A 13,332-nucleotide genomic window follows, 5' to 3' on the forward strand; every position below is an offset into this window, starting at 1 on the left:
CAGTGAAAGATTTCATATTTATGGAATGATATTTCTTAGTGTAGGAATTGACTTGATAATATATTTTTAGACATGTAGTTAAGCAGTATTTTGGAGGGAAGCTTTCTATATTCAGAAAAATCCACTAGTCATAGTTTTTATTCTGGTCTTACAGTTTTTTCAGTGACAGTTAATCTTCTACTCACATTTATCTACTTAGTTCACACCTTTGATGCTTGTGAATCACAAAATGTAACTTTTTGCCTCTCCTCATGTAGGATTATGGCACTGTCCAGGTATCCAATTGTGAAATCGACCCATCACCTCCTTCCATCTCCAGAGGGAGAGATTGCACCTGCCATCTCCCTGACTGTCAACTTCACAGGGAAGCTGATTGATTTTGTTGTTGCTCACTTTGGCAATGAGGAGTGCGTATTTCACTTATTTTTACATAGAGTGTAAAGTAATGTAATGTAATCTGTGAACTTCTGGGATTTATTTTGTACTCTTTAAAATCTGCTGCTGTAATACTGGTTGTAGCAGGGTATATTTGAAGAAATACTATGACAGTTCAAAATTGGTTAAACTACTGGTTTAAAATTTTGAAGTGTTTTTTAATGTGTCATGCAAAACTCAGCTGAACCTACTATCTGAATTACTAAAGATTTAAATATACAGTTCTACAAAGTCACAACAAATGATAGGATGCAACTCAGGGTAAGACAGCATCCTTCGGACTTTTTGCATGTGGAATAGATGTATTACATTCCACAATGAATGCAGATAGGTACAGTTAGAGAGAGACAGCATTAATGGAAAAATGTTTTTTTTTTTTTTTTTTTTTAAAGTAACAAAGCTGAAACCTTCAATAAAGGACAGTGTTGAAACAACAGCAAAAATATCCATCAATGTCCTTCTGAGAGTATGCAAGTGGAAATAGGAAGTCTGATCTCTGAATTCAGAAAAGCAATATTATACCAATAAATCAACTAAATTATGGAAAAGAATAAGATATATATTTCAGTTCTTGAAAACAATGTTTTGATTACCTGTGTGTAAAGAATATTAATAAGAGATAGTTTTGTGAATGCTCCATGTAGCTGTTATTTCTGTTATATTTGATGGGATATCTAGTATGTATGTGGCTATGTAGTAAGATCTGGAATTTAAAAGAATTAAATGTAAAATGTTACAATTCATAGAGTGGCAAATTTATGGATAGGGTGCAGAATATCATAACACAAAGAATCTGCTCAGAAAACCAAAGGAATTCTCTATATCCCATCTCCTTCCCCTGAGTAGAAACTGCATCAAATGTTCAAATTGTTTATAGATTTCCCATTTATTAAACGAATATAGTTGTCAGAAATCACTCCTCATTTTTAACTCTAGAACAGGATTTAATTCTGTGCTCATACAGATGATTAGACTTGCCTGTCTGAGAAACTGTTTGTCAAAGTAGAAGAAAATAACACTGTATAATACCTTCACAGAGAAATGAGATAAAGATGAAAGAGAAAATATGAGAAGTCCATGGGAAACGAGTGCAAATTAGATTGTGTTTCAGAGGGGAATGACTTTGTAACTAAATGCTGCACATAATTGCTCATTTTAAATATTTTTTTCTTCTGCTGCTTACATTGACATAGACTATAGAATACTGGATAACTAAGGTTGTTTTTAAATGATTTTAAGAATGTGGGACCATAACTATGTGCTTTTAAAAGACCCCATATTCTGGAGAGGTGCATTCTAGAAAGAGCAGCTAGCTAAGCAGGCAGCTTCACATATACCTGTGTCAGACTTCTACTTAAGTGGGGATTTTTTTGTCTCCTGTCTGTGTGCTCTTTCTCCTTAATTCAGTTGCTTCAGCCAGAAGCAACCACTATTTAGAAAGCATAGCTGCACTTAAATTGTTGTCTTCTTCAGGGTTTACAGGTTCAAAATCGGCTCTCTTTGCCACTGTTTTTACTGTTAGCCCAGACTATCAAAATCTAGAAGACAACATGATTTACACAACCATTTAAAGTCATTAAGAATCATAGAAAGAGAGCTGCTTTTTCATTATTTTATGACAAAACCAAGGCCGGGGAGTGGGGTCCAATGAAGTATTTTACCAGGCTCCACTTTAAGCTATCACTTTTGATCATGTTGGAACTCTTGTGTAAATCTTGTTAAAGAGATGTGAAATACATGCCAAATGTAATTAAGTAATGCTAATGGGATGATGTAACTCTAGTTACATTTCATAAATTATGGGACCCAGACTTTAAGACTTGATCTTAATTTACCATGCTCTATCCATAATAAAATTTATTTAGCATGTAAATTCTTTGTTACCCACCACATCATGCTAACTAGCACAGTTAAATTTTAAGTAGAAGCAGAGACAAAGCCTTAGAGAACCAAAACACTAACATTCACATTTCCCAGTGATGATATCAGTATTAAAAACAAAACAGTAATAGAAAAAGTTGTTCCTGTGATGGATAGAAAGAGAATGTTAATTACATCTACCATGACCATCTGGCTTTTATCAAATGTAGTGATAATTTTGAATCAATGATCTTTCTGTGAACTTTCATACTCTCTAATATTGAGCAACAAAAATGGTTATACCAGTACCAGATTGATTTGTAGTTTACTATGTCATAGCACAGAGATTGTGAGCTAAAATGTATATGTCTTAAAATCTTTTCCATTTTTTTTCAGAGAGGACTTGGACAGAAAACTCCAAGCAATAGCTGTTTCAAACCTATTGAAGACTAGCTCTAAGCAAGTTGTGTTTCTAGGATACATCACTTCAGCTCCTGGATCCAGAGACTATACTGAATTAATAAAAAATGGTAACGTGCAGGTAATATGAAAATACTGCATCTTTAAAGAAAATATATATTGGAAATACTCAGCCTAATATTTTAAATTGGTAACTTAAATATAGACAGAGAAGAGAACACATGCCCATTTTCAAATATAATCTTTAGCTACCTCATTGTATCTTGCAAAGAAGGTGGAGTTACACAGTGAAAGAACAAGAGGCAATGGACAGTGGCTGCCCCAAGGGAAATGTCAGTTAGAAGGAATAAAAAGTCACAGGGTTGTCAAGGATTAGAAAGGGGCCTGGTGAAATTGTGAAACCTTCATCCTTAGGGATATTCAGAAGTTAGCTGCATAAGGCCCTGAGCAATCTGCCTGAAGTGACTTTGACCAAGGTTAGGAATAGGTGAACTCCAGATAGCCTCTAATTCTGTCATTCTGTTTTAAAAATGAGCTCCGTGTCAAGAGATACCAAAAAGTTGTCTGATTTGTCCATGTCTAACAGTGAGCTTTTTTATTTCTACCTTATTACAATGTTTTAGGCAAAATATTTTTCTGCAGTGAGTTTACACATTGGTCCTATTACTGATTTAAAGCCTACCCAGATGAGCACTTACCTTATTTGTTTGACTTTTTTTCTCCTTCCAACAACCCTCTAGGATATTGACAGTACAGATCGGGACAGATGGTGTAGCTATATTATGTATCGTGGAGTAATAAGGTATGTTAAAGTGAATCACTTATTTGTAGGCTTAAGCATCCTTATGGTTATCAGATTTATAATCTCTTGTAAGTGATTGTGGAAGTGTCTCAGATCCCTAAACAATTATTATGGACAGTTGAAGCTATCATAAAATTGTGTGAAACATTGAGCTTAGGGTCACAAGAATGGGTGTATCTCTGAATGTAATTCACAAAGACACTATTATAAGTTTCATCATTCTGTGTCAAAAGCCTTCAGATCTACTCTGCTTTAGTAGCATAAAACTACATTCTCCAAAGCTCTGGCTTTGTAACTTCATTCTAAAATGTGAAGGCTAAGACCAAGTTTGTATGTGACACAGAAGATACAAATTTTGAGCTATGATTTAGGGTTTCTTGAAGCAAAATGCTGATCTAATTCAGCCAATCTTTATGCTGGATTTAGTGGAAACTTGAACTGTGTAAGCCCATATTGAGGCACAGGACCTATGCCCGCCATATCTTTTAGTACCAAATTGCTTACAAATAGTTCTCTTGGTGATATTTGTATGGGAATGGAATTCATCTGCTTTTGAATAAACCATGCAAATTTTGCATGGATTCACAAGTCATAAACTTGATAGCTGTCTTAACAGTATTGAGTAAAAAATAGAAAAAAAACGCAACTAAAAAAACTCAGATAAAACTCTATTTGCAATTTGAAATTTTCGCATTATTCATTCAATCGATGCCTGAGTTCTTTTCTTGAATTTTGAAATCTTTTCAGTGGAAATGTGGTGAGCTTATAAATCCGCTCATATTCTAAAGCTGTAATTTTTAAAAAAGGTTTTTAGACACAGAACTTATTTTTACTGTCAAACACAGTTTTTCAGTTTTTATGCTTGTGACATGGTATCATGATCCTGTTTACGGAACACTTTCAGTTTTTTGAAGGTGAGATTCACAGAAATGGAAAACTGCATTGATAAGCTAAAGCGTAACTCTTGGGGAAAAAAAAAATACATTCATTAAGGATGTGGTGGAATTGTGGTAAGTTATTTCTTCAAACTAACTCTTCTCATATTTGACAGGCTGGGTTATGCCCGCATATCTCATGCTGGTTTAAGTGATTCAGAAGTCCAGATGGCCAAATTTAGAATTCCAGATCATATGGATAGCTATGTTGACAATGACAGAATTGTCACTGATCCCAGCCAAGTTCCTGAGGACATCCATTTCAATCCCAGGTCAGTGTGTCTCATAGGAAATGAAGGGGATGATGTACCTGGCATCTTGTAAAAGAGAAGTCTAGGAACAAAATTATTTCTAAAGTGAGAGGCACTGATCAGTACCCAACTGAGCAGAAGAGTAGAAGTCAGGAACTTCTGATTTGTAATTCCATTTTTTCGATTAATTTGGCATGTGCCCTGGTAAAATCAGTCTGTTGTGTTACAGCATAAAGTGCAAGCAATGGTCATTTCACCCAGGCAATTTCTGAGATTGTTTCATAGGGATATTTGCCAAGTGTTGTGATGACTCTTTTGATAGATGATGAAAGATCACCCATGTTTCTCAGCACTTTGGAGATTGGGCTCATAATATACTGTTACTTAGAATATCAAATAAAATATGTACAATAAATACTTTCCGCATAAGCATTTTAAAACATACCATATAATTGGAGCAAAAATTAAAAAGAATGCCTAAGGCAGTATGTTACATGTGTCAAGAAGGAAAAGAAAATAACTAGGTTTAATGTAAAAGAGTAATTTATTTCTAAATTGCCATCATTTTTCCACTGGTATTGCATAAGGAAGAGATATATAGAGGAAGATATTTATTCTATTATTAATAGTGAAAGAGTCATGAAGTTTGCGACAGATGTTGCCACAGAGAGAATAATTCCCAGTAATACCATGTTTACTATTCCCAACATGCATAATGCAGAATATATTACTTTCTCATATACATCTGACAGTTGAGTGTACTCACTTTTTATGTACCACTCAGCCACTGGCTTCCTTTCTAAGAAGGGGTTTGTCCAGACTTTTCCACATGACGGAATTTGCTTAAAGTTAGCACTCATGTTCAGATTTTTCTCAGTTGACTTCAGCACAGAATCTTGTCCTAATTTATTTTGTCTGCCTATAATCAGAAAATGTTTACCCTATTAAAAAGTATTTAACTTTTTCGGATTAACTCTACTTCTTTAGAAATACAGTGGCAGTGCTCTTAAATATTACTTAGCACTGATATTTTGAATAAATACTCCATTTTACTTTTGCAAGTCTGTCTACCAAAATAGTCAGTTGTCAAACTTTCATATTTAAATTTGGCGTGAAAAATTTCAGTTTTCATCATAATTTGCAAAAGTAAGATGTACAATATTTATAGCAGGGTTGACAGTTTTGATACTATGGGTGTTATGGGTGTTTAAATTGTATCTCCACTAAAATCAAGACTAAAAACTTAGCTTAGAATTTAAGTAGATAAATGCAACACTCAGCTTTTTCATCTGGAGTTCAAATTATAGACTGCCTATAGACTCAGTGGAATCAATGTCATTAATTGTCTCCAGTATACTCAAAGACCTTTAGTAGGAGAGGGTTCATAGAACCTGATTTACATTTAGTAGTGTTGGGGCCTGTTTCTGAAAACAAATTGCCTAGAACATTCAGAAATAGCGTAGTAATTGTATTATTTAATTGCATGGGATAAATAATGTTGTAATAGTATTGTTCTGTTGAATATTTTTTTAGGTTTGGATCTTATAAAGATGGACATAATTATGTGCCTATTCATCACTTTCATATGAGCACTCCTAAATATTTTAAACGGACAAATTAGAGCAAGAAAATAAAATCATTATTGAGACAAACTGTTGCTATCGCCGCAACCAGCAAGAAAGGTTTGTTGCTTGACACTGAATTACAGCCAAAAAGACTACAGTGTTTAAGGATGAGCAACTCCCATGCTGCACAACACTGTGAATGTCTGTGTAATAGTTGGTGACTTCTTGAATGAGCTGCCATCACTGTGAGGGACAGAAGATGCCTGCATTTTGATAAACTGGTATCTACATTGGTCGGGTACCTGCTTTGTATGCAACAAAGCAAGGGTGGGAACTTCTCCAGCTTTTGGGGAGGTATCATATATCAAGATGTTTCAGAGTGCTATTGCTGCTAATGCAATAAAAATATTGACCTAGGGTTTTTCAAAATAGAAAATTTGAAAAAAAGAGTTATTTTTAAATTGGGAGATATGCACTAAGTATGTGTCTGAAGTGTGTGCCTTGCTGCTATTCTACATTTTATTCTTAAATGAGTGTTACAACAATTTGAAGATGATTGATGTTCATAATACTGGAGAAAAAGAGGTAACTTTTATAGACTTCATTTTATTAACTGGACATTAGGCACTTCAATGTTTTTACAAAAGGAAGAGTAGAGTACCTCTAAATAATGATGGTTATGAGACACCTACATGAACACACTGATGAAGAATTAAAAACAATCGTGCTCAACATAACAAGGTTTCTGAGAAGGGAGACAAGTTGGTTGTAACTTTTATTTAAAATGAACTGTAATAAAGGGGGAAAAAAAGAGCTTTGTTTCTTTGCTAGCATCATACTTCAGCAGGACTAAATAGAGATATTGCTTTTTTGATCTAGGCAGTGAATTCCCTGTTATGCCATGCACATGTGACTCAATGTAAAATCTTGTGTCTTCTCAAGAGTCTTTTGCAAATGTCTTTTATATTTAACTCCTGATCCTTCAGTATACATGTAGAGCTTCCCTTTAACAATGAGGACACCTTCAGTGTTCTCCAAAGGATGTTTCCGGCTTCTGAGAAACACGTTAGGTAATTTAAGTGATGCATTCAGTTTGGAAACCACATTTGTGACGCTAGTATTTCATACTGTGTGTCTTTTCAGTCATATCTAAGCATACCATAACTGGGAGGAATAGGTTATGTTGCAGGAAAGTGGGTGGATTTTTTTTCTCCCTCTAATTCTTCACCATATAATTTTAAGAAGAGCTTGAGCGTACTCCATTTTATTGTTTCTCTATGTAAGTAAATACAGGATGTGTTCTTATCCATGGTTTCTTGTTCTGTGGAGTCAGGTAATTGCTGCCAGCACCACACGTATTGCTTTATTCTGGTCACGTATCATTTTGCTCCCTTGTTTTTAGAGCTATATTTCTCACAGTGAAACTGATCACTGGTCTTTGTGGACAGAGGATATCTGAAAGGTATTTCAAAGTCTCAGTGGTTATGTATTCATCATCTCAGATGTAACTGACAATTAACCAGCCATTGTTGAACTAATGTCTCAACTATGGGTGCTTTGTGTGTCTTTACAAGCCCTCTGAACTTGTTCTTTGTGTACCTCTCCAACAAGACAGGATAAATGATGCTGTGGGAGATACAAATTATTTTTTTGAACTTTTAGCAGTTTGTTTCTGCAAACACCAGTAGCCCTTGTCTCTTCTTTCTCCCAGCTTGCAAAAGCAGCTGGTACTGGCACCAATATTATACAGTGCTCTGAGCATCCTCATTTATTTTCAGCACGTTCTCATGCTAGCTCTGATGCACATCCAGCCACAGGTTTGCCTTTTCATAGTCTGTAGAACACTTAACATTATCTTGCCACATTATTTACATTCTCCAGAGACTGACTCTGCAAATACCTTGTAATGTGAGCAGATTATTAATGTGAAATACAAGAAATTATACGAATAAGTACAAAATCTTGAAAACTCCTACGTTTTTAACAATTAAAAAATAGAATGAGGATATTTTTCAAGAAGCCAGACAGCATAACATGACTTGCATAACAGATTAGATTATAAATCATATCTGTATGTAATCTTCAAAGACTCTGAGCACACTTTAATGGATTTTTTACAGGATTTAGACATGCTCACCCCATTAGGAAGGTTCATGTTGACAGTGAAAAAAATCTAAAGTTTGAATATTCTCTTCTCCTAAATAGCTCGTGTAATCTATGTAATTAGTAGCTAATATTTGTTGACATTTGCATTATTTTATCAGAAGAATTAAGAAAAAACATGACCACAAATTGTTTGTATACTTCTTCTACACCTGTGGTTATAATTGGGAAGCTAAAATGAAACTTTATTAGTCCTTACATCTATACAGTGATCTAATCCCTTGATATTTAAGTGGTTTAGAAAAATGTGCATTATATATCTAAGTCACAATCATTGTTTCAAACTATGACAGAAATGTGCTAGAACAGGTCCTGCTGCAGGGGTGTGTGACTAATCTTTTAGTTTTCTAATAATACTGTCCTCATGTCAGCTTTCATAAGAAAGTATGTTACAAAAGAAGAAGTTTGTGGATATCTTTATGCATTCAGAGATGGCATGCAAAGAAAATAATATATAAAATAATGTATAAAGGTTTGACCTTTTGCTTGTGGTAAAAGGTCTAGATTACATATATCTGACTTCTAAATAATATGTATTCTGTTGTGCTCCAAATCCCATCCTCTGAAATTCTGTGCAGGTCTGTTGAAGTTTGTAGGAATGTACAGGAAGAGACAGCAGTACATCAGGGGCTTATCAGTGTTTATCTTGGAATAAGAAAAGAACTCCAGGTAACATATATGAGAGCAACTTCTGAGAGTACTGGATTCTTCAGCAGCGTGGAGACTCCAGTCTCCTCTTACATATATATTCCTGCCTTGAGTCAGGCACAGTGACTCCAGTGTTGTTAGAGAGCGCTCCAAAACCTGGGAGCTGCAGTTCAAACCTCTTGGGTTAAGAAAAACCTGAAATTGTTAAAACCCATTTTCAAAAACAGTACTGCAGCTACAAGCTGAGCAAAAGTTGGACACACCCTTTGGTTTTGAACCAGACTTGATGTTATTGAAACAAGTTGTTGCAGCTTAAGTGTACAGGCAACCAGTTCCCACCTGTCCCACTGAAACAGAACACTGAGTATGTTCATGGTCCTCTGCTGACAGTGAGGGAGCTTTGTGGCCCCAGAGAGGGGTGCTGGCTGTTTTGATGCACTCCCAAGGTTTAGGAAGAAATTCCTAGCTGCTCTCAAGCTTGGCTGCTTAGAGTTGCAGCGTGATGAATGAAGAGAATGTAAAATTTTAAACTGAAGCTGAGAAAGACCCTATAACTGGAATGTAAGAATTACATATAGGTATCAGCAGTGCTGAAACATGATTTTTTTTCTTTGTATGTAAAATGACATTTATTTTCAGGATGTTACAGAAGGCCCTTTGGGCCAAAGTCATGTACCCGTGGAGCAAGAGTTAGAAAACAGACTTTTCACTTCAACAGGGAACACAGTATGGGTCCATGGGACAGGGAGATTAAAATAAGCTGAACTGTTTAATGAGTAGTGCATTGAAACTGTTTGTATAACCTGCAGCTGCTGCTTTCTGCCACTTGAGGTCCTCTTTTGTCCCTAATTGGTACAGTTTGCTAATACCAAGCAGGAGTAATTCACAGGTGTTAGACTTTTTCATTGTAACTCTGAGGGTGAAAAATATTTTCAGAAGCATTACACAAACCTGTGTTGATTTGGGTATCAGTTACCTCTTCTTATCTGCAAATGATTTAGAACTGTGATTGCTGGACTTCTTGTAGGCATTTTATTTTCTTATAATACCCTGCACAATGCTTTGTTGCTGCTTTATCTGCTTTCTTAATGTTCAGCATATTCTTCTTTGTAATGTTTTTCTTTTAAATGCAGTTCTCTTTCCCTTCTGACTTTTAAAACACATCATGGTGTATGATTCTGGTGCCTAAAATTAATTTTCAAGCTTGTTTCTAAGCAAGGCAAGATGAATTAAAGTATTCAAGAGATATAATGACTTTAGCAATCTGGAGTCTGATATCCTTTGGAAATAGAGTTTCCTTTTGGAAATTCTTTCTCAGACACATCTGCACTGTTTCTGATAGTGAAGAAGATACAACTAAATGGCTCCTCTTTCTCTTGTTATCCAGCATGTTTCACAGCCTGCAATTAAGTTTTTGGTTTTTTTTAATGTGATTGCCATTGTAGCTATCAATTAAACAAAAGCAGTGCAAACATAAAAAAAGCAAACAATGGCAGTCTTTTTCAGAAAAAAAGTCTGCAGTTCCAAGGTTGATCTAACAGTGTGCAAACTGGCAGGTGCATTTACTGCCACTCTTAACTTCCATGGTTTGTTATTCCTCACCTGTGCATTGATGGGAACACTTGCATATATGTGTAGTAACCCAGATCTGGATATTCAGCTGGCTGGGAAAACAAACAAATGAAGAAAACCTAAAGAAGCGTTGAGAGGTTTGTTTTGTTTTGGGATTTTTTGCTTTTTGGAAGCATTGAGGACAGTCTTGCTCTTTGACCTACCTTGCTATTTAGCTGTCCAAGTGATTGCACTGGCACAAAATAAAGGATGCCAAGAGGGTTAGTATTAAGACACTAATGGTGGAACTGCTTAAACTGTCTCAGTCCACGGGGTGGTTCCACCCTGGCTAGATACCAGATGTCCACCAAAGGCACTCTATCACTCCTCTGTGCAACTGCACAGGGGAGAGAAAATATAATGAAAGACTTGGAGATTGAGATAAGAACAGGGAGAGATCACTCACCAGTTTGTGTCATGGGCAAAACAGACTTGACTCAGGGAAATTAACTGAATTTTTTGCCCATCAAAATCAGAGCAGGACAATGAGAAATGAAACAAATCCTAGGAGCACCTTTCCCCTGCCTCTCCCTTCTTTCTGGATTTAACTTTATTCCCAATTTTCTACTCCTCCCACACAGCGGCTCAGGGAGATGAGGAATGGGGGTTATGGTCAGTTCATTATGTGCTGTTTCTGCTGCTGCTTCCTCCTCAGGGAGAGGAGTCCTTCAGCTGCTCCAGTGTGGGGTCCCTCCCATGGGAGACAGTCCTACACAAACTACTCCAACCTGAGTTCTTCCCATGAGCTGCAGTTCTTCATGAACTGCTCCAGTGTGGGCCACTCTTCCACGGGGTACAGTCCTTCAAGAACAGGCTGCTCCAGCATGGATCTCCCACAGGGTCACAAGTCCTGTCAGGACCCTGCTCCAGTGTGGGCTTCCCCCAGGGCCACACGTTTCCTTTGGGCATCTGCCTGCTGCAATGTGGGGTCCTCCATGGGCTGTGTAGGTGGATCACCGCAACCCTGTGGAGCTCCATGAGCTTCAGCACAGCCTGCAGGGGAATATCTGTTCTGCCATCTGGAACACCTCCTCCCCTTCCTTTACTGACCCTGGTGTCTGCAGAGCTGTTTCTCTCACACATTCTCACTCCTCACTTCTCTGGCCACAATTACATCTGTGCATTATTTTTTTTTTTTTTCCCTTCTTAAATATGTTACCACAGAGGCATTACCCACATCACTGATTTGTCTGTCTTAGAGCTGTCTGGCCTTGGCTCTGTCAGACACAGGGGAAGTTTCTAGAAGCTTCTCACAGAAGCCACTCCTGTAATCCTTCTGCTATCAGATCCTTGCCTAGTGACCCAATACTATGTTTGATCAGCCATGACCTGATTGATATGCTCTATGTAAAATGAAGCATTTCTGCATTTTATAAACTCAGGCTTTATAAAGGAAATACAGGCCTGATTTAGTAGCATCTGTTGGCTTGGAGACCATAAACCATAAACCACCATAGTGGTTACAGCTAGTAGTAACAAAGGGGATTATTTATAACTTCTTGAGGTTGGAATGAAGGTACATGTTTTAATGGCCTTGTTCTCACGGGGCAGGCCTTTTCTGCCGGATGCATGAATCCCCTATTTAGCAGGCAGAAGCTCAGAAAACAAAGTTTCTTTTATGTTTCCCTATAGATTTATTTTCAGATCTTGTTTTTAAGGGTGAGGGATTATACTTGTGCATTCAAAAATATATTGAAGTTTTGCTTGTCAAACCTATTTGCTTTACAGTTAAGAAACTCTAGTCTAAGGAAATATTTTTAAGCCAAGTAGTATCTTTCATTTTAGACTAATATAAATGGGGGGAAGGTACAAACCTTTCAGTCTTCAAATACAACCAAAAAGGGTTTTTCTGTGCCACCTTTCTTTACATCTGTATCATTTTACAACTTTGTAAGGCATGGAAGAAGTTTTCTTTTTGAATATGTTTTCATTCTGAACTAGCAACCTGCATGCTTTTTATGGTCAAGTGAACAAACACCCCTGAACAAACACCCCTTAAACCAAAATTAGATCAGATGAACTGCTACTCAGTGGTGCCCCTATTGGGTATAAGAACTTGGGATGACACATACTAATGTGAATGTCTGGCATGTGGGATGTTACAGAACTACCAAAGAAGTGAAACGTAGCTTGCACTGCTTTATAATTATTGGGGATTTTTTTGCAGAGGTTTCACAGAATATTCTGAATTGGAAGGGACTCACAAGGATTCACCAAGTCCAGGTCTCAAGTAAATGGTTCATACGGGGACTGAACTCCAACCTTAATGTTATTAACACCAACCAACTGAGCTCAAGAAAAGATGGTGAAACCAGGAAAATATCCTGAGACACAGGCAGGAAGTTCTAAAAAAATAATTTCAACGCGTTAGTGAGCAAGTAAGAATTTCAAATAGTATGAGCTTTCATTACTCTGACATGGGTTTTAGTCTGTAACTTTTGAAAAGCGGATTCATTTTTCTGTGGACTCCACCCTCTTCTCTGTAAAACAGGCAGTGGAAAACAAGCAAAATAAATCATCTGCACTTGCACATTCTGACTCACCGAGTAAGGCAAAGCTTACCAAAAACCCCAAAGAAACACAGAAAAGCCTGTGATCAGTTAATTCAGGACTGTATGTTAATGCATTACTCCAAAGGGACA

General features: G+C 36.7%; 1 protein-coding gene across 4 annotated transcripts in view; it reads left to right on the top strand.

Moving 5' to 3' along the window:
* Positions 1–7,573, top strand: part of CWH43 (cell wall biogenesis 43 C-terminal homolog) — a 28,614-nt gene extending 21,041 nt beyond the window's left edge. For 3 of the 4 annotated variants that reach the window (XM_072928164.1, XM_072928166.1, XM_002193572.7), the window contains 5 exons: positions 258–407; positions 2,692–2,836; positions 3,456–3,517; positions 4,569–4,724; positions 6,237–7,573. In XM_072928164.1, coding sequence (XP_072784265.1) covers positions 258–407; positions 2,692–2,836; positions 3,456–3,517; positions 4,569–4,724; positions 6,237–6,324 — 601 coding nt within the window. In that variant the 3' untranslated portion in view covers positions 6,325–7,573. Of the gene's footprint in view, positions 1–257; positions 408–2,691; positions 2,837–3,455; positions 3,518–4,568; positions 4,725–6,236 lie in introns of those variants that run through there. The other variant, XR_012055589.1, reaches the window with a different exon arrangement.
* The last annotated feature ends 5,759 nt before the right edge of the window (positions 7,574–13,332 follow it).

This window comes from Taeniopygia guttata, chromosome 4 (assembly GCF_048771995.1).
Source record: "Taeniopygia guttata chromosome 4, bTaeGut7.mat, whole genome shotgun sequence".
NCBI classification, from domain to species: Eukaryota; Metazoa; Chordata; class Aves; order Passeriformes; family Estrildidae; genus Taeniopygia; species Taeniopygia guttata.